The sequence below is a fragment of the Hypanus sabinus genome, chromosome 16 (genome assembly GCF_030144855.1).
Source record: "Hypanus sabinus isolate sHypSab1 chromosome 16, sHypSab1.hap1, whole genome shotgun sequence".
NCBI classification, from domain to species: Eukaryota; Metazoa; Chordata; class Chondrichthyes; order Myliobatiformes; family Dasyatidae; genus Hypanus; species Hypanus sabinus.
Window position 1 is genome coordinate 42050998 of NC_082721.1, and position 26595 is coordinate 42077592.

Genomic DNA, 26595 nt, shown 5'->3' on the forward strand with positions numbered 1-26595 from the left:
TAGATTAGAAAAAACAGATTGGTGCAGTATTCCAAGAGGGGGATTTTCCAGAATGCCTAGAATGCTACAACATGTTTTTTTCTAATCCCATGAGGGGATCAGCTATTCTGGATTGGGTGTTGTGCAATGAACTAGAATTGATAGTGAGCTTAAGGTAAAAGAACCATTAGGGCTCGAATTCACCCTGAAATTTGAGAAAAAGAAGCTAAAGTCAGATATATCAGTATTACAGCAAAGTAAAGGAAATTACAGAGGCTCGGGCGAGGAACTGGTCAGAATTGATTGGAAAAGAACAATCTGGCAGTGATGACAGAAGAGAAGCAATTCGGAAGGCACAGGATATATACATCTCAAAGAGTAAGACGTATACTAAAAGGCAAGATGACACAACTGTGGCTAACAAGAGAAGTCAAAGCCAACATAAAAGCCAAAGAGTGCATACAACAGAGCAAAAATTAGTGGGAAGTTAGGGGATTGAGAAGTTTTTAAATACCGACAGAAATGGCAACTAAAAAAGTCATTAAGAAGGTGAAGATGGAATTCAAAAGGAAGTGAGACAATAATATTAAAGAAGATACAAAAAGTTTCTTCAGATACGTGAAGTGTAAATGAGAGGTGTTATGTCCGCAGCCCCCTCTTTTGTGAGAATCGCAAGAGCACTAGTTGAGGGGGGGTCAGTAGACCCAGGAAATGGGAGAGAGAGACGTGCCGAATACCTCGTTCCACCGTGATGCAAAATAACGCGACATTGACCATTGTCTCCTGGAGACCACGTTTGTGGATTGGGGACTATGCTACGTGCAAGCCCTCAGGCAAAATGGGCTTGTTGAGAGAGAGATTGCATCATCCCAAACTGATTGACATCTGAGACCCCGTGAGGAAGTATAAAAGAGGGTCTGGGGGAACAACCCCTTTAGACGCACCAGAAGAAACGCTAATGATCCCGTAGTAGTGGGAAGCCATTTGAAGGTAGCTACGTGCATTCGATTCCGTGGCTGGAACCACGGAAACCAGCTTTTAGCTAACAACGGGGAAGCCCGCTCCCCTGATTCAACGGATTTGCTTCATAAAAGACCCGGGCAAGTTTCTTTTCTCACCAATTTCTCTCTCTCTCCAACAAGTGAAAACCCAGTGGTCCCCAAAAGGCTGAAGCCTGCAGGAACTGAGTGACTTTTATATTTCCATCGGACAATGTATTATCCCCTATATAAACGATCAAGCTGTTTCTTATTGATGGTTATTATTAGACCCACGCTTTTAGATTGAGTAGTGATGACGTATATTATCTGAATGTTTGTATTAATCTTATTTTTGTGCCCCTTCATAAATAAAGACTTTTAAAAATAGTACCATCAGACTTCAACGGACCTCTCTATCTTTGCTGGTAAGTGATCCAGTTACGGGATTTCGTAACAGAGGCAAGAGTGGATGTCGGACCACTGGAAAATGATGCTGGAGAGGTAGTAAAGGGGACCAAGGAAATAGCAGATGAACTGAGTAAGTATCTTGCATCAGTCTCACTGTGGAAGTCACTGGTAGTATGGTGGAAGCTCCAGGTGTCAGGGGTCATCAAGTGTGTGAAGTTACCATTATTAGACAGAAGGTTCTTGGGAAACTGAAAGGTCTGAAGGTAGATAAGTCACCTGGACAAGATGGTGTACACCCCAGAGTTCTGAAAGAGGTGTCTGAAGAGATTGTGGAGGCATTAGTAATGATCTTCCAAGAACCACTAGATTCTGGAACAGTTCAAGATGATTGGAAAATTGCAAATTTCACTCTACTCTTCAAGAAGTGAGAGAGGCAGAAGAAAGTAAATTATAGATCAGTTAGTCTGAACTCAGTGGCTGGGAAGATGTTGGAGTCGATTGTTAAAGATATGGTTCCGGGCTACTTGGAGGCACCTAATAAAATAGGCTGTAGTCAGCATGGCTTCCTCGAGGGAAAATCTTACCTCACAAATCTGTTGGAATTCTTTGAAAAAATAACAAGCATGATAGACAAAAGAGAGCTGGTTGATGTTGTGTACTTAGATTTTCAGGAGGCCTTTGACAAGGTGCCAGTTGAGACTGCTTAACAAGCTACCAGCCCTTGGTACGACAGGAAAGATTCCAGCATGGATAAAGCAATGGCTGATTGGCAGGAGGCAAAGAGTAGGAATAAAGGGAGCCTTCTCTGGTTAGCTGCCAGCAACTAGTGGTGTTCCACAGGGTTTTGTGATGGGACTGATTCTTCTTATTTTATATGTCAATGATTTGGATGATGGAATTGCTGGCTTTGTTGCAAAGTTTGCAGACGATACAAAGATAGGTGAGGGGTGGGTAGTTTTCAGGAAATAGGGAGCCTACAGAAGGGCAGATTAGGAGAATGGGCAAAAAGTGGCAGGTGGAATACAGTTTTGTGAAGTGTATGGTCATATACTTTGGCAGAAGAAATGAAAGTGTTCACTATTTTCTAAATGGAGAGAAACTACAAAACCCTGAGGCACAAAGGGATTTGGGAGTCCTCATGCAGGATTCCACTTGCAGGATGAGTCTGTGGTGATGAAAGCAAATGCGATGTTAGCATTCATTTCAAGAGCACTAGAATATAAAAGCAAGGATGTAAGTGTAAAGGGGGTTTCTTCTTTTTCTTTGTTACTGTGTATGTAATCAAAAGGGCTTCTTTTGTTTTGTTAAAAGCAGGAATGTTTCTTTGTTGCGAGAGAGTGCTGGGAGAATTGTATTCCTTTGTAAACCAAATGGGGATTAATGTTCTTTCTTCTGAGTCTGTAAGCTTTTGTTGACGGGCTTTTGGGGAGATCGGAGTGAGGGGGTCGAGAGAGAGGACGCAATGCTGTAAGCGGGGCGAGGATCAGACCCCAAAGGGGGGTCCGAGGCCGGGAGATTCTCCGAGGAGGGAGGCATGAAGCTAGATGTGCTTGCTTGACCACTCGGAGGGTCCTGAGCTGCGAGTCGAGGAGTTCGGAGGGTCCTGAGCTGCGAGTCGAGGAGTTCGGAGGGTCCTGAGCTGCGAGTCGAGGAGTTCGGAGGGGATCGACTGGTGGCCAGAAGACTTCAGAAATTGAGCTCCAACGGTTGTGCACGAAGTGGTTTGGACTTTGACAAGTTTGGCGCCTTTTATTTTTTCTCTTCATATATACTGTATCGTTATTAATCACTTAGTTATAGTAACCATTATAAATTGTATTCATTTAATTGCATATGGTGTACTGTCTGTTTTTGGGCGAGGTGGGGACATCACACAGCATCCACACCAGCTGATTACCCGGTTTGGCGGGGCCAAAGGCTGCTCCCCCTAGACGAGAATAAGCTGAGCAAGCCTGAGGCGACCCAGGGGGTTACATAATATTGAGACTTTATAAAGTACTGTGTGGCCTCACTTGCAGTATTGTGTGCAGTTTTGGGATGTGCTGAAATTGGAGAGTGCTCAAAGGAGGTTCACAAAATGATTACAAGATTAAACAGCTTGTCATATAAAGAATGTTTTTTTGGCTCCAGGTCTGTATTCATTGGAATTTAGTAGAATGAAGAGTGACCTAATTGAAACCTATTGAACGGTGAAAAGCCTTGACAAGAGTGCATGTGGAAAGGATGTTCCCTGTGGTGGGAGTGTCTAAGACCAGAGGGCACAGCCTCAAAATAGAGGGGCACCCTTTAGAACAGATGAGACGAGCAATTCTCTTAGCTAATGATTAGTGAATCTGTGGAATTCTTTGCCACTGGCAACTGTGGAGACCAAGTCTTTATGTATATTTAAGGTAGAGGTTAATAGATTCTTGAATGATCAGGACATGAAGGGATATGGGGAGAAGGCGGGAGAATGGGGCCGAGATGAAGAATGATCAACCATGATGAAATGGCAGAGCAGACTTGTTGGGCCAACTGGCCTAATTCTGCTCCTATATCGTATGGTCTTATGTATTTTTGTTCATTTTAGTAGTTGTTCAGTGCTCAGTGAATGGAAGGCTCCAGCACCTCACTGCCTGGATTCTTAACTAGAAAACTATATACAATTCTGTATGCTCACCCTAAGAATACAAATGTTTATTTTGAGAATATGAATTGATGTGTATACACACAGTATATATCTAATTCATATTTCAAACAAAATATTTTTATTCTTAGGACGAGAGGACAGATTTGCACACTGACAAGCACAAGAGCAGCACAGTTAAACAAGGGGAAACACTTTGCATCCTCTTGCTTGCTTTCAGTAATGTGGCCAAGATTATGGGGTTATGAGCTCTCTTTTCATTTTTAATGTGCTACTCTTCAAAAGAATTTCATTGCTTGTAAAATGCTTTGGGATGTGCTAAGGTCACGATATGTGCTATTTCAATTATTTCTTCCGTAACTCAAGAGCACCAGTAGAGATCCCAGTGTCTTTAATTAGTTAGAAGTAGGTTTGTGCATAGACATGAAGAATGTTGATGCACAATCAAGTAGACATTTCCAAAGCTGACAGAGCACTCCAAGGTGTTTTTTAAGCAACTTGAATACTTAATGTATGTCAGACTTGGATTGATTGTAATTTTTTGAAGGATTATAATTTCTCATTGTTGCCTTAAAGATTAAGAGTGTGCTTTTTGCCAAATATAAATCTTACATAGCTATTATAGGAATGCTCTTTACCTGATAACTATAAGAAGATGCACAACTTTTCCCGAGTTAAATTTGTACATGGCAAGAACAAATCCATTCCTATTTGGGATTTTCCAGCAGAATTGTTCTCTCCCCAAACTGTCCACTCACAATCCACCAAATGGCCTGTCATTATCAGGTTTCAAACATATTGATTCTTATTTCATAAAAAATATAGATATAGATTTTTAAGCTCTCTCACTCTCTCTGGAATAAGAATTAGTATAGATTATTCAAACCAACCCATTCACGCTCCAGCTGAATGCGTAGTCATTTAATCAGGATTGGAGATGTTACAAGATGCTAGATCAAACTTTGCTATAATTGCAGTTCTCTCTTATACATCCTCTCTTCCAATAGACAGAAAAGTTTACATTTACTCTTCCCAATAACTATTCAGATTTTTCGATAAGACTGCCAAAGTGCCCAGTATCATCTCCACTGGAGAAAGCTGGTCTTTGAACATATGAGAACATGTTTATCTAAACAAGTTTCTTCTTAAACCTACAACCCATCTCTTGGATGAAATGTCTCCTTAAACCCGTAAGGACTTATCTCTGTCACAGCAAGATGAACAAACACTTATTTGAATCAAAACTACAAAAATGTTGACAAATCTAATTCCTTGCTGCCGAATATTGTGAATGTGTATGATATTTTGGTTGCAGAAGAGGCAGCATTCTTGGGTTTCACTTGCTGCGTGCTGGAAGACCCATCTTCTCCCAATCCAATAGGATAGAATTTTATGATGCTTTGTCCTTCAAAAATACCAAATCTTTAAGTTGATTCGATATTACAGTTGTAAACTGTGATATATTCCAGTACACACAGCTATTTTGAAACAAAATGTTTTACACCAAAGATCTGGGTTTATCATTGACTATCAACTTTACCCTAACTTTTTAATTACTTATCTTGTAAGTAATTAAAACCTGTAAGATTCGGTTTAATATAAAGTTATCTGACATTTATCAAACAATATAATAGATGACAAACCTGAAAATCGTGAAGCTCTGTGAAGTAGTGAGATACATCAGAAAAGAGTACTTTTAAAACCAAAATGACCAAGAATATACAATCTACTTACAAATGAATGCTAACTAGAGGGAGCTCCAGTATTTCAGGGAGGGCGAGTAAAGTTTGAAAACTGCCCTGATTTCTCATTCATTCAGACTTCATTACGTCTCCATATGCGATTGGTTTCCATTTTGAAGCTTTTGCTGTCTTATGATGGCAGCTTTTAAACTTGGCCATATTTGAAAGAACTCAGAGCCTTGTTTCTGAACGCTTTTGCAGTCCTACACTATTCCAGTCTAAAAGAAACTCCATTCTGATTGCACTCGAAATATTGAGGAGAAAACGGCTGCTATTTATGTAAAAAGGTTAAATCTCTACATTTTGCTGAATACAATAGCAAACTCCTGATTGTAGCAGTCACTGTTACAAGACTGGGTATTTATTTAATAAATACGTGGAGGAAAGCATAAGCAATAAGCAGAAGTTTTTGTGTCACACTGATCCTCAGAAGTAATGCTGTTTGTGATTAATTAAACCACTGGTAAGAGCGCGAGAGGCTCACTGCCCAGGATACCAACTACCAAAGCACATCTGCTTTGCCATTCACAATAAAGCAGTTTTTTAAGTATTAGACTGCCGAAGTATAGATCATAAAATCCCACAGCCTTCTATCAGCCAAAACTAAAACTCAACATATCACTGGCAACAGCCTACCCACCATCAAGGATACATTCACAGAAGTGTGCCAGAAAAGGACCAGTAACATCATGAAGGATCCCACACACCCTACTCATGGGCAGTTTATCCCGCTCCCACCAGGGAGAAGGCTACGCAGCATTCACACCAAGACCAGCAGACTCAAAAACAGTTATCTTCCCCAAGCAGTAAAGCTGATTAACACCTCCATCCACTAACTCCACCACTACTTTATTATTTCCTGTCAGCCACCTTGTGTACAGCCTAGCATCACTTTGTGGACATACAATCAATGTATATAGCTATCTTTCTTATTTGTATTTATTGTGTTTTTATTATTATTATTGTGCTGTTTATATTTGTGTGCAGGAAATGCATTAAACAATCTTGAATCTTTATCATTGCAAAAAGTGAACAAACTTGCAACCATGACTTTTTGTGACTTTGTTTCCTCCAGTCTACAGTTTTGTGCAGAATGCATGAGTGAGATGCACGGTGATCTTTATAAAACAATCCCATTCCCAAATCAAGTTCTTCATTCCAGGCTGATAGTTTGAAACTGTGGCAAAGGGAAGAATACAAGGAACACATTTGGAGATGCCATTACTCAGTATTGTAGCATACTTGCCAGCGTCAGAAGATTGTGGGTTTATTTGTGAGCCAGTTGAGTGTCCCACGATCTGAACTATTATGCCTTTTTAAAGCAATGCAGTGGTAAAAACATGAGCCTACTGCAGTTTGAACTTGACACTGTAGCTTCCTCCATACTTAACACAAAATTTTAAACTTACATTTTAGTCTAAATGTTATGGAAATTAACACAGGTACAAAAACATATAACAACTTGCAGAGCAATCTGATATGTGAAAGAGGTTTTAGGACTTACTAGCTGTGCTTTAACACGCTTGGGTAGCTCCTCATCCAGTGTGAAAATGTCTTCTCGCTTCAAGGTCAGCTGAGAGCCTCCTTCAAACTCCACCTAAATCACAAGTACCAGATCAGACACACAATCAATTACCTACGAAGAGTGTTAAATTTCAAAAACCTCTCTCCCTCTCATTCACTGTAATTTCCTCAAGTTTTACAACTCATCATGACCTCAGTATCATGTTCTCGAATCCCCTTGAAAACTCTCTTGTTCCAAACCCCCTTCAAAGTGGACATTAAATCCTTAATCATTTGATCAAGGTTTATGTTTCAATGCATCAACGTAGTTAATTTTGTTGTTGGTGAAACACTCCAGGATACCTTACATTAAAGGTGCTGTACAAATGCAAATGCCATTGTTGTTGGTTCAAAGGCTGACAGTAGATGGCAGCAGGTTACTAGGCAATTATTTAGTTATTTCTGTATACACTGAAGGAAAACTAATAACAAAGAACAGAACTATTGTAACTTTCTTCTGGAGAAAAGAACTTTATTTCAGCCAAAAACAACACATCATCTTTTTTTTAAAAAAAAACAACACATCATCTTATGATTTACTTCTTTTCTGCTCTGAGCCTCACTTTTGTCATTTGAGAATTGTACATTTCTGATTCTGAGGCTTTGTTTCCTCATTCTGATAAATAAACTTACTTCACACTATGATAAAAATTTCACTATTGTATCTAGACGAATGTCCCTTGCCTGTGCCACATTCTGAATTATTGCTTTGTACTTTTTTCCCCCCCTAGAGAAAGAGAATGTGTTAGACAGAATAATTATAGGCTGCCCCAGCATCCTTAGGTGTGTTGATTGTTAACACAAACGATGCATTTAACTGTATGTTTCAATGTATGTGTGATAAATAAATGAATCTGAAACTGAAATGTGTTGAAATCAAGACACATGACACAATTGTTCTAAATTATTCTTTCTTTGGGTTGGGATCATTAAACTCAATCCCTGTCTTCCTCTTGGAAGCTAGAGGACTTTAAAAACCACTAAGGATAGAATATTTTCTAGCCTCCTGCAGTAATATGTTTGTTATAAAGCCACTTAAAAACAATCATTGTTAGCAATACAAAAGCCTCAGCTCCTTGAGCTTGTACTGTCATTCATTTAGATGCTGGCTGATAATACAGTACATTAATCCCATTTACTAAACTCGGCTCTGCTATTTCTAACTTCAGTACTATGCCTAGCAAAAAAAAATGCATCTTGGTTTTAAAATTTTACATTAACCAAACTAGAACAAATTTTGTGAAGAAGCAAACTCCTACTTTCACTTTCTTTGGCATTAAGAAATGATTTTCTCATTGCTGCCAAAAGGTACACTGCACAAAAGGTAAGATGACATGTCCTTGCTCTTGAGACTCCCTCAGGTTATCCTTCAACAGCTGAAGGATAGACAGGTGTTTCTGCATCTAAGACACAACTCCAGAATGGTACGTTACCTCTCTGGTGACAGGGTTAGGGATATCATTGGAGATAGCATCTTTAACGAATGATTGAAAAACAAGAAGTTGTGATTTACCAACAAAATTAGGAGTGAAGATAGATTTTAGGGATCAAGGAGAATCTAACGGCTATTACACAATTGTTCCAACTGGGCAAACAAAGCTGGGAACTTATTATTCCAGGGTATTCAATAGCTTAGGCGATGTGGCAGAAAGAAAGCAATAATCTTAATATCAATATAATAGAATCTTGGCTCAGTATGTTAAAGCTGATAATAACTAGAATGGGACTAAGCAGCACAGGGTACAGAAAAGATTGATGGGAGTTGTTTACCAGCCACCAAATGCAGTTGTAATATAGGGTACTGTGGCGACCCACTTCCTAGCGCACTCGAACCGGCTCATAAATAGCCAGCGCGCCAGCATAAAGGCCAGTCCCAAAAGGGCGCCAGGTCTGCTTCACCAACAAAGGGAAAAGCTCGTGCAGGACTATGAACATGTGCCCCCTACAGCATCCGCGCCCGGGGAGGGCGGGATCAGGGAGGCTTTAAAGCAAAGCTGCGAAGTTCAAATAAAATCATCTTTAACTGCAGTTTACCGACTCCGTTATTTTAGCGCTGCATGTAGCACATCGCTACAATTGGTGACCCCGACGGTCCAAACGATATTTGGACCGGAGATGAACGACGCTGCATCTGTTCACGCGGTTTCGTTGAAACTGCCAAGCTTCTGGATGCTGCAGCCTCACCTATGGTTCCAGCAAGCAGAAGCCCAATTCCATGTTTGGCAGATAACCTCAGAGGACACACGTTACTACTACGTGGTGAACTCCCTCGACCAGGAAACAGCGGCCCAGGTTGAGGAGTTCATACAGTCGCCCCCGGAGGACGGCAAATACATGGACTTCAAAGCTCTACTCATAAGGACTTTCGGACTCTCACGGCGCAAGCAGGCTGCCCGTTGACTGCACCTGGATGGTTTGGGGGACAGACCTCCATCGGCTTTAATGAATGAGATGTTGTCTCTGGCCGGCGGACACAGGCCCTGCCTCACGTTTGAGCAGACATTCCTGGAGCAGCTGCCCGAGGACGTATGCCTGCTGCTGTCCGACGCGGATTTCAGCGACCCCTGGAAGGTGGCAGCCCGGGCGGACTTGCTGTGGAAAGCCAAGAAGGTGAGTGGGGCATCCGTCGCACAGATCACCGGGCCACGATCCCAGCAGCAAACCAGACCCGGCCCGGTCACAGAGCCCGCTAACCCCAGAGGCAGGGGTGGGGAGCTCAACGAACAATGGTGCTTCTACCACCAGTGGTGGGAAGCAGAAGCCCACCACTGTCGCCCGCCCTGCAAGTTCTCGGGAAACGCCAGGGCCAGCTGCCGCTGATGGCTATGGCAGCTGGCCATCGGGATAGCCTCCTGTATGTGTGGGACAAGCAGTCGGGAAGCCGTTTTTTGGTCGACACTGGTGCCGAGATCAGCGTCTTACCTGCAACGAGTTACGACACCCGCAACAGGGCACCGGGCCCCCCACCGAGGGCCATAAACGGCAGCACAGTAAGGACCTATGGCTCCCGTACGGTGCAGCTACAGTTCGGCTCCAGCCGGTTCACGTGGGACTTCACACTGGCCGCCGTAGCCCAACTGCTCCTGGGTGCAGATTTTTTGCGGGCTCACAGCCTACTGGTCGACCTGCCCAGGACGAGACGGGTCCACACTGAGACCTTTCAGACATTCTCCCTGGGTGCAGCCCAGTTGCCAGCCCCTCACCTCAACTCCATCACGCTGTCTGACAACGACTTCACCAGTGTCCTGGCGGATTTCCCATCGGTTCTGGCACCGCAGTTCACGGCAGCCATGCCCTGACACGATGTACAGCACCACATCCCGACCCAGGGACCACCCCTCCACGCCCATGCTCGAAGGCTTCCCCCGGACAAGCTCCGACTGGCGAAGGAGGAGTTCAAGAGGATGGAGGAATTGGGGATCATATGGAGGACTGACAGCCCATGGGCCTGCCCTCTGCACATGGTGCCCAAAGCAACAGGGAGCTGGAGACCATGCGGCGACTACCACAGGCTGAACAAGGCTACAACACCGGACCACTACCCTGTGTCGCACATTCAGGACTTTGCAGCAAACCTGCACGGCGCACGTATCTTCTCCAAGGTAGATCTCGTCCGGGGATACCATCAAATCCCGATGCATCCGGACGACGTCCCCAAAACGGCACTCATCACCCCTTTCGGCATTTTCGAGTTCCTCTGCATGCCGTTCGGCCTGAAGAATGCTGCACAGATGTTCCAGCGGTTAATGGACGCGATGGGACGCGACCTGGACTTCGCTTTCATCTATTTGGACGACATCCTCATAGCCAGCAGCAGTTGTCAGGAGCATCTGTCCCACCTCCGTCAACCCTACGCCCAACTGAGTGAATACGGTCTAACAATCAACCCTGCCAGATACCAGTTCAGGCTCGACACCAACGACTTCCTGGGCCACAGGATTACTAAAGACGGGGCTACCCCTCTGCCTGCTAAGGTGGACACGGTCTGCCATTTCCCCCGACCCACCACGATCAAAGGCCTTCAGGAATTCGTAGGTATGGTCAATTTCTACCACCGCTTCCTCCCTTCAGCTGCCCAAATCATGCGCCCCCTGTTTGCCCTGATGTCGGGTCCGGGCAAGGACGTTACCTGGAACGAGGAGTCTGCCGCCGCTTTCATTAAAACGAAAGAAGCCTTGGCAAACGCCGCGATGCTAGTGCACCCCAGAATGGACGTCCCTCACAGTGGACGCATCCAACACAGCAGTCGGTGGGGTGCTGGAACAACTCATAAAGGGTTGCTGGCAACCCCTGGCGTTCTTCAGCAAACACCTGCGACCACCCGAGCTCAAATACAGTGCTTTTGACCGGGAACTGTTGGCGCTATACCTGGCAATCCTGCATTTCAGGTACTTCTTAGAAGGTAGGCCCTTCACTGCGTTCACGGACCACAAACCGCTTACCTTTACCTTCACGAAGGTGTCCGACCCCTGGTCGTCCCGCCAGCAGCGCCATCTGTCCTACATCTCTGAATACACGACGGATGTCCGGCACGTCTCGGGTAAGAACAATGTTGTGGCGGACGTGCTCTCTCGCCCTAACATTCATGCCCTTTCCCAAGGGGTAGACTTTGAGGCACTGGCGGAGGCGCAGCAGGCAGACGAGGAGATCCCTAGTTACAGAACCACAGTCTCCAGTTTGCAGCTCCAGGACCTCCCCATAGGCCCAGGGGAGAGGACCCTACTCTGTGACGTCACCACCGACCAACTCCATCCCGTTGTCCCGGCACCTTGGCGGTGCTGTGTTTTCGACTCCATTCATAACCTAGCGCACCCCTCCATCAGGACAACCGTCCGGATGGTCTCCAGCAGGTTCGTTTGGCACGGAGTCCGCAAGCAGGTCAGTGAATGGGCCAAAACATGCATGCACTGCCAGACGGCCAAGGTGCAGCGGCACACCAAAGCTCTGCCGCAGCAGTTCTACACCACCCACTGGCGTTTCAACCACATTCATGTGGATATCGTGGGCCCTCTGCCAGTGTCGCGCAGAGCGCGGCACCTCCTCACTATCGTGGACCGGTTCACCAGATGGCCAGAGGCGATCCCACTCACCGACACCACCTCCGAATCTTGCTCCCGGGCACTGATCGCCACCTGGGTGTCCCGCTTTGGTGTACCAGCCCACATTACCTCCGACGGAGGCGCCCAATTCACCTCCAGCCTGTGGTCAGCTATGGCCAGCCTTTGGGGACTCAGCTGCACCACACCACTGCCTACCACCCACAGTCGAATGGCCTGGTGGAGCGTTTCCACCGTCACCTAAAGTCGGCTCTCATGGCCCGCCGGCGAGGAGCTAACTGGGCGGACGAGCTTCCCTGGGTCCTATTCGGCATCCGCACGGCGCCCAAAGATGATCTGCACGCCTCGTCAGCCGAGTTGGTGTACGGCGCACCCCTGGTCATCCCCGGGGAGTTCATACCAGCCCCAAGGGGGCACAACGAAGAACCCGCAGCAGTCCTGGGCAGACTACACGAGTGGCTCGGCAACCTGGCCTCCATACCCACTTCGCAGCATGGGCAGAACCTGACCTGCGTACTCAAAGACCTGCAGAACTGTAAGTTTGTGTTTGTACAACGGGGCGGGCATCGACCACCACTGCAACGGCCCTACGAGGGGCCATTTACGGTGCTCAGGAACAATGGGTCCACGTTTGTGCTGGACATTGGGGGGAGAGAGGAGGTTTTCATGGTGGACCGACTCAAACCGGCCCATGTGCAACCGGTCGTTCCCGGCACCGCGGCACAGGGGCCGACCTCCCAAACAGGGTCCGGCCCAGACTGTGAACATTGGGGGGTGTATTGCCGGTTCTGGGAGGGGGGGGGTTATGGCGACCCACTTCCTAGTGCACTTGAACCGGCTCACAAACAGCCAGCGTGCTGGCATAAAGGCCAGTCCCAAAAGGGAGCCCGGTCTGCTTCACCAACAAAGGGAAAAGCTCACGCAGGACTGTGAATACGTGCCTCCTACAGCATCTGCGCCCGTGGAGGGCGGGATCAGGGAGGCTTTAAAGCGAAGCTGTGAAGTTCGAATAAAATCTTCTTTAACTGCAGTGTCGTTATTTTAGCGCTGCGTGTAGCATACCGCTACAGTACAATATAAATAAGGAAATTAGATTTACCATTTAACTGGGGTAATACAGTAATCATTAGGGACATTCATTTGTATATGGACCAGGGTAATCAAATTACTACCAACAGACTGCAGACAAATTCCTATATACTATAATGAGAAGGATTTTTAGATCAGTATGTTAAGACGATTAAACTGATAAGGAAACAGGCTGTTTTATAATAGTACCCTGCAATAAGAAGGGGTTAATAATTTTGCAAAGAGGTCCCTCGAAAACACGAGAGAATTTTACACTGTTCAAAGGTGACGCAGCTGAATTTGAAAACAGAATTTTCAATGTAAACAAAGGAAACAATAAGGTATGAGGTATATTAGCTACGCTAGACTGGAAAACTACATTAAGAAGCATGACAGCAGACAGCCAGTGGCTGAAATATGATTTGCAGTAAATATCTAGAACGACATGGCATGTGAAGTGCAATGGGGTCATCTATTTTGGCAGAAACGAAAGTTGTTGGGTGTCTTTTTAAATGGTGAGAGATTGGGACATGCTGCTATTCAAATGTAAATGAGAGCTTTCATATGGAAGTCACTAAAAGCTACTGTGCAGACAATTAAAATGGCAAGTTCTATGTTAATCTTTATAACAGGACTTGAGTATGTGAGTAAGGATGTCTGATGGCCATTATATAGGACTTCTGAGTATTGTATAAAATTTTGGCTTCCTCACCTAAACAAGATACACTTACTAAAGGAGATTCATTGCACTGTCATATGCAAGAGATTGAAAAAGGTTACGGTTCCTGCCTCTGGAGTTTAGAAGAATGTGCAGTGATTTTATTCTATCATACAAATTTCTCAGAAGCATTAACAGATTAGATGCTGGGAGGATGCTTCCCTGGCAAAGGACATAAAGTCAAAACTGAATTGAAATGAGGTGAAATTTTTCCATTTTGAGGATAGTGATTTTTTTGGGTTTTGTATCTTGGAAGTCATTCAAGGCAGAAGTCTACAAATTTCTAAATAGTAAAGGGTTCAATGAAATTAGGATGCAGAAGAGCTGAGGCAGAAATATTAGCTAAGTTTTTTTTTTGAGTGTCATAGCAGTTCAAGATACCCAAATGGTCTAAATGGGCTACTAGTTTGTGTGTATCAACACTGCTCTTTACCCTTCTTTGCTTCAAAAAGGTATTGTGAGCTCTGACATTCATCTCTGAGTCATAGATAGTAGCCGAATGTATAGGAAAACACCTTGGGAAGAAAAATGTTCACAAGGAATGAAAAACAGTAGGGAAGAAACAGAACAGGTTCTGAAACCAGTCCACTAAAGTGATTGGACTCCAATTTTAGAAAACTGAAGCTGAAAGAAGAATTTAAATCAAATGAGCCCATGTGGATCTCCAATAGTCTTCTAGATGTCTAATGAGAAAGTATTTTATTTCATGGTTCAAGAACAATGTAGAGTAACAGAATACTTGAGCAAAATCCAGGTAAAGTACATTCATGGCACAAGTGCTACATGAGTCGTTCAGGAGGAACACATGACCTTAAGCTTACCTGATAGTTGTATCTGACCTGGGAACCAACGAACTTCGCATTGTATACCCGGTTGTCAGTCCATCGCACTTGAATGACCTCACCTTCAGTGGGTGAACCATGTTGTATACAGTCTCTGCTCTGTAAAAATAGCATACAAATACATAGGAGGGGGTAGTTGCAGCATCATCGGACCAGATCATTCTTAACATTAGGCTACTTCTCTGGAATTCAATTTAAGACAAGTGACAACAACTGGACCAGCTTCACAACGTGCACCTCCTCCCGAAATTTGAATTTTAGAAACCCAATTAAAATCAATAAACATTTAATGAAAGCTGACAATTCAAAGGCAAGCCTGGCAGTGGATCTGTACTTGCAGCATGTGAATTACTTGTACATCCTTCAATCACCCGCTTGCTTGGATCCACTGCAATTGCAAGAAAGCAAATGCTGTGAAGGAGAAAACATATGTCATGTACTTTCAAAAGAACTTGACAGACTCCTCGCTTAGGTAAGCACATTGATGGAATTCAGTTGCACAGAAAGGAGCTGGAATTTTTTCATGGAACAGAAGATTCAGATTCAAGTTAACTAGCAAAAGAAACTTAGAAGAATTTTTCATAATCTGCAATACAAGGTGGTGGATGTCAATTCAATAATAACTTCCCCAAAGGTAATGAATGAGTATTTGAAGTATTAAAACAGGTAGTCAGTATCTGTAGGTGCTTGAATAACATTGAAGTGATCAATATTCCTGTAGAATGCAAGCCTGTGCATTAAATAATGGGAAATAAAAACAACAGGTACTTTAAGTCTATGCTAGGATACAAGCAACATCTTGGAAACAACTGTAAATCAGGAGTTGGAAGAATGGGAGGAACAGAGGTAAACTGCAAACATCAGGGCATTGGTACAAAGCAAAATATAGAACTTGGCAGCCCAGTAATATCTGAATCTTGATGGGCTTCAACCTCGGGTCATGAGATAATAGCTGGCAATGTTCCCTCTAATTTTTCTTTTTCAACTGTGTGGACCAACTATTGCTCTGAGCAGGAAATTTTTACACAGCCTGAAAATTGCACAGCTCTTTAAATTTTTTTGTAATTATGCACATTATGAATATTTTCAAATGAAAATTTAAATAGCACATCTTTTGATTTTGCTTATTAATTGAAGGATGCAATGAAATACAGTATAATCTTTCACATTTCATGAACTTTTACTACCTGCGTCCAATTCCTGTTGACTGGCAACAAAGGCTATGTGTTCGGGAGCATTTCAGTTACTGCATGGTTGCGCAGCTGAGCGGGAACAGTGGTAGTTAGTGAAGGAGTTAACACATTGGGTTTAAATTTCCAAAATTCCCTGGTTTTTGGGAACATTCCTTTTGATGGAAAAATCATAGCAGTAATTATTTATTCAAAAAAGAGATGGAGACAAAACAACTAGGGCATTTAGCTTAACTGAGAAATAACTTGAAGTTATTATTAATGATGTTATTGCAAGGCAATCTGACAAAGTCAACATGATTTTGCGAATGAAGGCATATTTAACCAGATTAGGAGGACTATTTAATGAAATATTGCAAGGTATGAATGAAAGGAAATCATGGATTATGCTTAAGATTTCCAAAACATACACATTAAGTTTCTGCATCAAATGCTGCTATGGAAGCTACTGGTTTAGATGGAAAATTGATTGAGCAAACAACATAGAGAGAGAGTAGATATAAATGGGCCTTTCTCTAGTTGCCAAAACATACTAAGTTAGATGGCACACAGACTGATGCTGGGGCCACAATACTTCTAAAAAAAATTGACCTGGATGAAGACCCCAGAGGTATGATTGCTTATCTGGCTGATGACACAAAAGATAGACCAGAAAGCAAATTGTAGAAAACATAAAGAACTCCCAATAGATACTGTCTGAAAAAAATAATTGGGCAAAGATGTGACAAGAGTATAATGCAGAAAGATGTGAAATTGACTGGAAATTTTAAAAAAGAACACATCTAAATTTTGAGGGTTCACAGAGCTCTAAGATTGCGGGGTATTTTTGTGTCTTTGTATTAGGAAAGATTAGAAAGGATGTTGTTAGTTATTGCTGGAGTAACTGAATGCAAAAATAGCAAGGTTATGCTTCAGCGGTAATGGGCTTTGGTGAAACTGCAGCACTGTATTGAACTTCTTATGTAAGGAAGAATATTAATGCATTGGAAGCAGTTCAGATAAAGCTTGAAAGATGAGTATCTGGAATGGGTGGGTTATCTCCTGAGGAAAGATTAGACAATCTGGATTTGGATCTGCAAGAGTTTAGAAAAATGAGGGGTTTTAATGAAAACATGCACCATCCTGAGGTAGTCAAAATAGGGTGGATGTGTAAAGTGATTTCTACAAATGGTGCCATAATGTTTCTCTCTCAGGGTTGAGCATCTTTGGAAATCTCTTCCTCAAAGGGAAGTGGAACTTGACAACGTTCAGGAGGCACAAAAGGGCTGCAAAGATATATACTGCATAACATGGAATTGTGAAAATAAAATGCTACACATGCTCAACTGGTCAAGTTGTATCCATGGAGAACTGTTGCGAGAAGCCGGTAAAGTGGCAGGTGTTGTATGGGAAGCAGATGTAGGCAACATAATGGGTACATGTGGAGATTGAAGGGTAAACTGGACCTATCAGGGGAATGGTTCTTTGCTTTCTTAAAAGAGGTAAAGGAAGAAGTGTTGACATCACACTGCAAGAATCAGGAATTCAAGAGCATAATTCGTTGAAGTGTTAAGGGCTGATAGGGTGGAAAGTTAAAACTAGGAGAATCATATCCTAATTCTAGAGGGACCAAGGGATGAGAGCAGAAAATGGCATAGGCAAATCAAGAGAATAGGTCACAGGGAAATAAGAGGAGAAAAGGGACTGATGGCAAGTCTCTGAAAGTTGAGATGGAGTCAGAGAGTCAACTGGTCTCCTGTATCGTAAGAAAATGTGAGAACATGGATCTTGTCACGTACTATGCAGGGAAACCTATAGTTTAGAGGAAAATTACAAATTAAAAGTTCATATACAGAAAGTGGTATTGTTGCAAATGATTTGACATGAAATCTGGGAGAATGGAATGGTGTCCTTACTGGCATCAAAGCGGGAGAAAGTGTAATTAAAATAACTGTGGAAGTCAGTGAGATTGCAGTTTTGATTACTAGACCTTCTCTGAAATAGAGAGAAAGAAAGGTCAATTTGAACATTGTTTGCACTATATTCAATATCGTTCCTGATTCCTCAGATAATGAAGTAATCCATCTTGAAGTTTCTACAAAACTGGAGAATTTTCAGGCCTGACTGACAGAAATATCCATGTGACACAAATGTCAAGCAATGAGGGTATCCAGTGAGAGAAAGTCTAGCTATCACTCGCTGGCATTCAGTGGCATTTCTATGATGAATCCTCCCACTATCAATGTCCTAGGTGTTACCATTGACCAGAAATTCAACTGGAGAAGCCATATACCAGGGTCAAGAACAGTTACTACATGTTAACCATCAGGCTCTGAACTAAAGGGGATAACAACACTCATTCTATTTCTGGTGTTCCCACAACTGCTGATCTCGCTTTATGGACTCGATCTTGTTTTTTCATACTCATTATTTATTGGTACTTAATTATGCTTGCATTTGCACAGTGTGTTCTTCATTGATTGCTTATGGTTACTGTCCTGTAGATTTGCTAAATATGTCCACAGGAAAAAGAATCTAGGGGTTGTATGTGATGACATGCACGTACTCTGATAATAAATTTTACTTTGAACTTTGAAAATACGTAACTACAAGAAAAGGTCAGAGCTAGAAATCTTACAAAGAGTAATTTGCCTCCTAACTCTCCAAAGCCTGTCCACTATGGTTCAAGTAAGGAGTGTGATGGCCACTCTCCACTTGTCTGGATGACAAGCTTTACAATACACTTAAGTTTGACACCATTCAGGACGTAGCAACACATTTTAAAGGCAATCCATCCACGTTCATTCACTCATTCCACCACCGACACATGGTAGCAGCAGTTTGTACTATCTGCAGGATCCACTGCAATAACTCACCAAGACTCCTTAGACAGCACCTTCCAAATGCAACACCTCTCGGGCAAACACAGCAAAAGCATGGGAATACTAGCACTTTTAGAAGTTGCCATCTAGGCCACACACCATGTTATGGAAATTTCTCACCTGTTCGTTCACCGCTGCTCAAAATCCTGAAACACTCTAACCTAATCATAAGGTTGGTAAGATCCTTGTTGGTAATCAAAAGTGTTTAATAAATACTACATACTTCTTTTACTATATTGTAACGCCTTACAGACTACTTTCAGCAGGATAAAATTTTTGTGCTCCCTACAATAAACCCATGTGGTTATGCGAGCATTGGCATATGGACATAGAGGAAAATTAAATGAACAAATAATTAAAACAATTTAAAAGATATACAAGTATCTACTTACAACAATACTTTCTGGATATACGTTGTCACTGTATGAGCCATCTTCAAAGCTGATTTCGTAAAAAGTCTGTGCTGCTGTCCCAATCACCTTGCATCTGCAAAAGCGTCCATTGCTGTTTTTTGCAATGACCACCTGATCTAATGATACAGATGGAAGATCTCGGTTTTGCTATTGTTTAAGGGTGGGGAAGAAATGAGATAAGAAAAAGGAAAAAAAACTGAATTTATATCAAACACGAATATCTGAATTTTCTAAGGCAGCATTACTCCATGACTGTGGATGAATCTATATCTTAAAAAGGCATTTCAAGAAATTTATAATGGATTGATTTCTTCTAAACTTACCCATTATATAGTCCCCTAGTCCTTTCTCTCTTCCCTCCAAAGGCACTTTGCACATTTAACTCCAAAATATCTAGTCCCATTAATTAATCATTACATTATGGGTACTCACACTTTTCCAACTACATTTGGTTCAGTGTCTCAGCAGCAACCTGAATTTAAAGTATGTATGCATTATGATTTATAACCTAGTGCTATACAGGTTCCCCCCGCTATCCAAAGGTAGAGCGTTCCTATGAAACCTTTTGGAAGCCGAAATGTCATAAAGCAAAGAAGCAATTTCCATTCATTTATATGGGAAAATTTTTTGAGCATTCCCAGACCCAAAAAATAACTTATCAAATCAAACCAAATAACACACAAAACCTAAAATAACACTGACATATAGTAAAAGCAGGAATGATATGATAAATACACGTCCTATAAAAAGTTAAAATATTGTACGTATGGTGTAGTTTCATTTATCAGATCGGGAAGACAGCGAGCCAAAATCGATTTGGGGAACAAAAATCGGCACATACACGCATGTGCACATATACGCCTAAGCACGTTCACGCATATGTACGTACATGCGTACGCACATTCACGCATGCGCACACAACTGCCCGCACAAGGCTTCACGGTCATGGTAGTCTTTCTCGGGGTAAACATGTATAAAGCGGCTGTCTTTTGTTCGTAAAAGTGAAAATCCTCTTTGGTTAGAGAAATCAGGTACTAATGTAGGTCTTTCGTAACAATGAGCTGTCGTAAAGTGAATGTTTGAAAAATGTGGGCCACCTGTAACTGACCTCCCCAAAATTCCAGATCCACACAATTCAAGTAGAACAAAACACTGGATGAGAAATATGCGAGTAGCACTAAATATCTATGCTTGAAGATTCTGCCCACTACCAACAGTTTGATCCTAGCTGCACTGTACTGCCTCTGCAATGATATTTGTTCATAAAGTGCCCATCTGTCACATCACACAGCAGTCTAAGATTATTTATATTCAATACACACAAATTAGATAAGTGATTGTTTAGGCAACTTGTAAACAATTACTTGGTCAGATAACATAAGAAATGGCTCAACCTGTTTGGCCAATCATTCATGGGTTAGTCAAAGGAGTGTGAAATCATTCGTATATTACCAGTCACTGTACAGTCTGCTGTTATGTTTAGATTTTTCAGAAAACAATCATAAATATCTGTCTTTCATGCTTAACCTACAAGAATTACATCTTCAAAGCGTATCCCATCCACCAGCAAAAACCTCTCTGTATCCTAGCTGGTCACCATTGTCCATAATTGTGACAAAAAAACTCATCTTTCATCCAATATAATCTATTTATTTTGTAACATTTCCTGCACTTAAATTCCCTTTAAATATTAAGTATCACTGTTTATCATTCTCTCTCAAACTTATTATTTTTGAATTTTGTACTTTCAGATATCAATGTATTAACCTTACTATCGCACCCCAAAGCAAATAGTGAAGTAGCATTTTGTACGTGACTACTAAATATCAATCTTTTTTAAAAATCGGGTTTTGTGCCTGTAACCAGCAGTAATTTCTGGCTCATTTAAAACTTGTACATAAATGATTAAAATATAATAGTCAAGTAACATTAATTTTTAATAATATTAATAATTCTATTAGTTTTAAGATTGTGATAGGACAAGATAGGTCAGGTCCACAGATTAGGACCTACAGTTGTTGGGGGAACTTAAGACAGGATTTAGTAGAGCTTTGTTAGAAGGGAAAGGAATGAAAGGCACATGGGAGGCTTTTAACAGTGATATCAAATGTCTAAGCAGAGCATGCTCCTGCTAGGGTAAAGGGTAAACCTGGCAAGTTTAGGGAACCTTGGCTGATGAGAAATACTGAGGCTTTGGTCAAGGAAAAGAAGGATACATTGTTTTTAGGAAGGCGGGATCGAGTAAATCCTTAATAACTATAAAAAGATGAAGAAATCAGGAAGGGAAAGTGAGGGTACGAGATGGACGTGGCAGATCAGGTTAGGGAAACTCTCAAGAGGTTCTATCATTATATTAAGAATAAAATGGTCTAGGGAGAGAGTGGGTCCCCTTAGAATTCGGCAGGGCAGCCTACTTCTCCAGCTGAAGGAGATAGTGGGTACTTTATTTTACAAATATTTCTCTGTTGCTTACTGAAGAAAAAAATTATGGTTGCTTTAGAAATAAGGGGAAAAATTGAGATGGTTTGGAGGATATTCAACATACTATGGAGGAGGCATTTTCAGCTTTACAGGACATTAAGGTGGGCAAATCCCCAGGGCCCGACTGAGTGCAATCTCAGACTTTATGGGAGGTTAGAAGAGAAGTTGTAGAGGCCTTTGTGGAGATAGTTGCTTCATCATTGGCCACTGGTAAAGTTTTCAAAGACAGGAAGTCGGCTAATATTGCTCCATTGTTTGCAAAGGGTAATAAGGACAGGCTAAGCGCGGCAGTGGCGTATCTAAGGTATGGCATGTACCCTGGGTGCAACTTGAAGGGGGTGCCACCGAGCAGTTTCTATTAAAGTCAGACAAGCCATCCTTGGATAGTCAAAAATGAATTTTCTTCAGATGTATGATCCGTCTTTGATTTTCATGGGTGAGAAGCACTAGGATGGCCTTATTTCAGAGCATTGTGTACGAAGACCATGAAATGTTATTTCATAAAGAAGGAAAGTAGAGCTGAAGGATGGAAGAGACGAAAGCTGGAGGCAGAGGAGGCCAAGTAGACCAAGTTCTTCATGCCCTTCCTTGACAAGTCCGGAACAAGTAGTTCAACACGTTCCATGCAGTCACCTGCACCTGCTACAAGTTTGTTAGAATCTGAAGGTGGATCAAATACTAATGTGTCACAAGCCGAGGAGGAAGTCAAGTCAGATAAATCTGAGTATGACGAGATTAAGAGTGAGGCTGCCACAGAGAGCGTGGACGTGACAGGAGGGGAAAACGATGGTGGTGGTGCTGGTGATGTTGAGTTTATTGATGAGATTTTACCTGATGAGATTGAATCTGATGGCACTGAACTGAGTGAACTGGATGGTGTCAAAGAGCCTCGAACTGTCGTACCAGAAGTGATTGAACAGCATGAGACTGGACTTCTGAAGTTCAACAAGGATATTGGAAAAGCAATTCTGCCTGATGTGTTGAGAACAGAAATAATAAAGCTGGGTTTGAAGTATTTCCAGAACAGCGAGGGGCCTTTTCTACCAACAAATAACCGCTCAATGAACAAACCTTGGTTCAAGAGGAAATTAAGAAACGGTGGTGGTGAGGAAGTGACTTGCTCACGACTGGTCTATTCCCCTTCTAAAAAGTCTGCATTTTGTATCTGTTGTCTGAGAAGCATTTGTAAAGCCAAGTACTATGGTCTCATGTTTGACCCGACTCCTGATCAGGCACACCGTGAGCAGATGTCAGAAGTAGTGAGGTATGTAGGTTGATTTTGAGAGGAAAACAGTCCATGTTGGAGAGTCCTTCCTTGGTTTTATCCAGATAAGCCAGAAGGATGCTGAGAGCTTGGTTGAAGACATCTTGAAACAGCTATAGAAGGACAAAATGGAGCTACAAGATTGTCGGCCACAGTGCTATGACAACGCTGCTGTGACAGCTGGACACCGAAGTGGTGTTCATCAAAGAATAAGTCAGAAAAACAACCTGGCAGTGTTTGTGAATTGCAACAATCACTCACTCAACTTGGTGGATGTACATGCAGCCAAGCAGGGTACAATGATGGCCATGTTTTTTGGAACCATCGAAGCTCTCTACATGTTTTTCTCTCGTTCAACACAGCACTGGGAAAAACTCAAAAACGCTGTGTTTGTGGTTGTTAAGTCGGAGTCCAAAACCAGGTGGAGTGCAAGGACAGAAGCAGTGAAACCCGTCAACAAGTACCTTGAGGAGATACTTCAAGTCCTCCAGGACATAATAGACAATGAAAACGAGACCAGTGAAACAAGAAGTGACGCAAGGCATCTGTAAAACCTCATGTTGAGTTATGAATTTCTGATTTTGCTAGGATTTTGGAACAAAGTACTCATTCACATTGACTATATTCAAAAGAGGCTGCAGGATCCTAGCATGAACTTCCACGATGCTGCCCTGGATTTGAAAGCCCTCTGAGATCATTTGTATGGTGGAAAGAGAAGTGTTGGTCAGTGAGTCACTCGAAGGAGGAGTCGGTCTCAGTCAAGAATGGAATATTGAAATTGAAAGACGTCAGAGACAAAAGAAACGAGTGGCTGATGAGAACTCGAGAGACGCTGGGTTAACAGCTAAGGAGGAAATGGAAAGAGTCATGAAGGAAACACTTGACCACCTTCACAGAGAAATAGACGAAAGGTTCGCTCATTTGCATAACACTGACGCCAAGTTTGGGTTCCTTCTTGATGTCGAAGGACTGTGTTACGGTGTCAACAGTAACGACCTAAAGAAGAAGTGTGAAAATTTGGGTGAATTGTACAGCTCTGATGTTGATAGACAGTAGCTATAAGAAGAAATTTTGGATTGCATAATGTTGCTATTAAGGTGGGTCAACATGAAAATATCAAGACCTGAAGAGCTTCTTGAATTTATTGTTCAGTATGGAGATGACAGCGTTTTCCCCAATCTTCGCATTGCTATTCAGATAATGCTAGTTTCCAGCACCAGCTGTAAGAGATTATTCAGCAAGTTAAAACTAATAGTTTTGTACTTGAGAGCCTCCATGGGTCAAGGCTGACTCTGTGATCTTGCTCTGCTGAGTGCAGAAAGAGAAGAAACTGAAAAAACTGACTTTGATCACATCATAGACCGATTTGCATCAGTGAAAGCAAGGAAGGTGAAGTTATAATTTCATGTAGTGCCGTAATTTGTTAATTAAAATATTAAAGAGCTTGACTTGTATTTTTGAACTGATATTATTGTAAAGTTACCTAAAAGATGGGTGTCAATGTTTGGACAGGGGCGCAATTTCAGTGCTTGCCATAGGCGTTATCTTCCATTGATATGCCCCTGACTGCGGGTCAGCCAGTCTTACATCGGTAGTGAGGAAATTACTGAAGGGAATTCTGAGGGATGATTTACCCACCATTGGATAGTCAGAATTTGATTAGAAATCAGCATGGCTGTGTGCATGATGAACCTTTTAGAGTTTTTTTTTGATGAGGTAATCTAAATAGTAGATGAGGGTAGGTCAGTGGACGTTGTCAATCTGGACTTTAGCAAAGTCTTCAACAAGATCGCACTTGGTAGGCTGGTCTGAAAGGTAAGGTCCCATGGATCTTGGAGAGCACATTTAGTAGATTCAAAATTGACTCAAAGAGTGGAAGATTGTTTTGCAGAATGGAGACCAGTGACTAGTGGAGGCTAGTGGTGTGCTGTAGGGATCGGTGTTGGACCATTGTTATTATTTATATAAATGATTTTGATGCAAATGTATAAACAGTTTGCAGAGATGCAAAATTAGGAGGTGTTGTAGATAATGAAGCTCATTGGGGTTGGGGTTTGATGTTATTGTCACTGTTTTTTCTGAGGGATGGGTTGAGGGTTTGGAGTTTTGGATACTCCAGCTGTCATTTTCCATATGAGAGAGGGGGTGGGGGGAGGTTTGGAATTTGTGAATTCTGTTTCTTTTTCATGCGGTGGGGGGAGATGTTAATGATTTTCTTTCAATAACTCCCACGCATTTCTGTATTTCATGGCTATCTGGAGAAAACGAATATCAGAGTTGTACTGGATATGTATACTTTGACATTAAAATAAACCTTTGACCTTTTATCACCACAGATGAAGTGGATCTTTATTAGCCAGAGGATGGTGACTCTGTGGAATTCATTGCCACAGACGGCTGTGAAGTCCAAGTCACTGGATATACTTAAAGTAAAGATTGATAGGTACTCATTTCATAAGACACTCTAATTTGACTCCTATGTCTTGAGGTCTCATAGCTGTAAAAGTGGTGAGGTCACACTTAAGTACTGTGTCAGCCTGCTATTGGAGATATAGTTAAATTGGAAAGTGTGCAGAAAGATTTATAAAGATCTTGTATCAAAAAACAAGCAAACAGGCAGTATGTTATAGCTGTACAAAACGCTGCTTAAGCCTCACTGGGAGAAAAGTGTGGTTTTAGAGAATGCACCTTACATAGAAAATATAGGCCTTGGAGAGGGTGCAGCATAAATTTACCAGTATTTCAAGGATTAAATGGTGAGATGAGATAAACTAAATTATGTATTCTCTGAAAAGTTGAAGATAAAGGAATCATTTGAATTTTGTTTCAGTATTAGGAGAAATTGACTGGATTGATGCAAAGAATCCACTTGTAAAAGTAATGAATGCGAGGACAAAAAAGGTAATTCAAATATTTGTAACAGACTTGCAATAGAACATTTTTACACAAAAAATGATAGAAATTTGGAACACCATAAACAATGATGTCAGCTCAGTTGTTCTCTTTGAATCTAAAATGGGTTAGAATTTGATTAACTGAATGCACAAGGAGTTAAGCCACAGATTAGCCATGACCTCAAGGAATGGCAGAGCAAACCAGAGGAGTTAAGTGGTTATGATTCTTAGCTCTTAACCCATTTCATTAACTCAAAAACCACAAGATATTGGTGGAAAGAAAAAGTGTGCAAAAACAGGATATAGTCAAAAACTTCTATTTTGAAAATCGATGTGTAATATGTACAGAATCTTGAACACTTCCGCACTTGTTGAAGTAAAAACTCTAACAACTTCCATATTCTGATTTTACAACGTGAGCTGGAATAAACCTATAATTTTCATCCTGTGATATCAGTTATCATTCATTTTAAATTCCCAAACCTTTCATTCTGTCTATTCACCTGCAC

The 26595-nt window shown here is 42.0% G+C and overlaps 1 protein-coding gene across 2 annotated transcripts in view; it reads right to left on the reverse strand.

Moving 5' to 3' along the window:
* kdm4b (lysine (K)-specific demethylase 4B) overlaps window positions 1-26595 on the reverse strand; it is a 558544-nt gene that overhangs the window by 12857 nt on the left and 519092 nt on the right. For both annotated transcript variants that reach the window (XM_059991637.1, XM_059991638.1), the window contains 3 exons: window positions 19427-19594; window positions 14963-15082; window positions 7240-7332 (listed from right to left, as the gene is read on the reverse strand). In XM_059991637.1, coding sequence (XP_059847620.1) covers window positions 7240-7332; window positions 14963-15082; window positions 19427-19594 — 381 coding nt within the window. The remainder of the gene's footprint in view (window positions 1-7239; window positions 7333-14962; window positions 15083-19426; window positions 19595-26595) is intronic.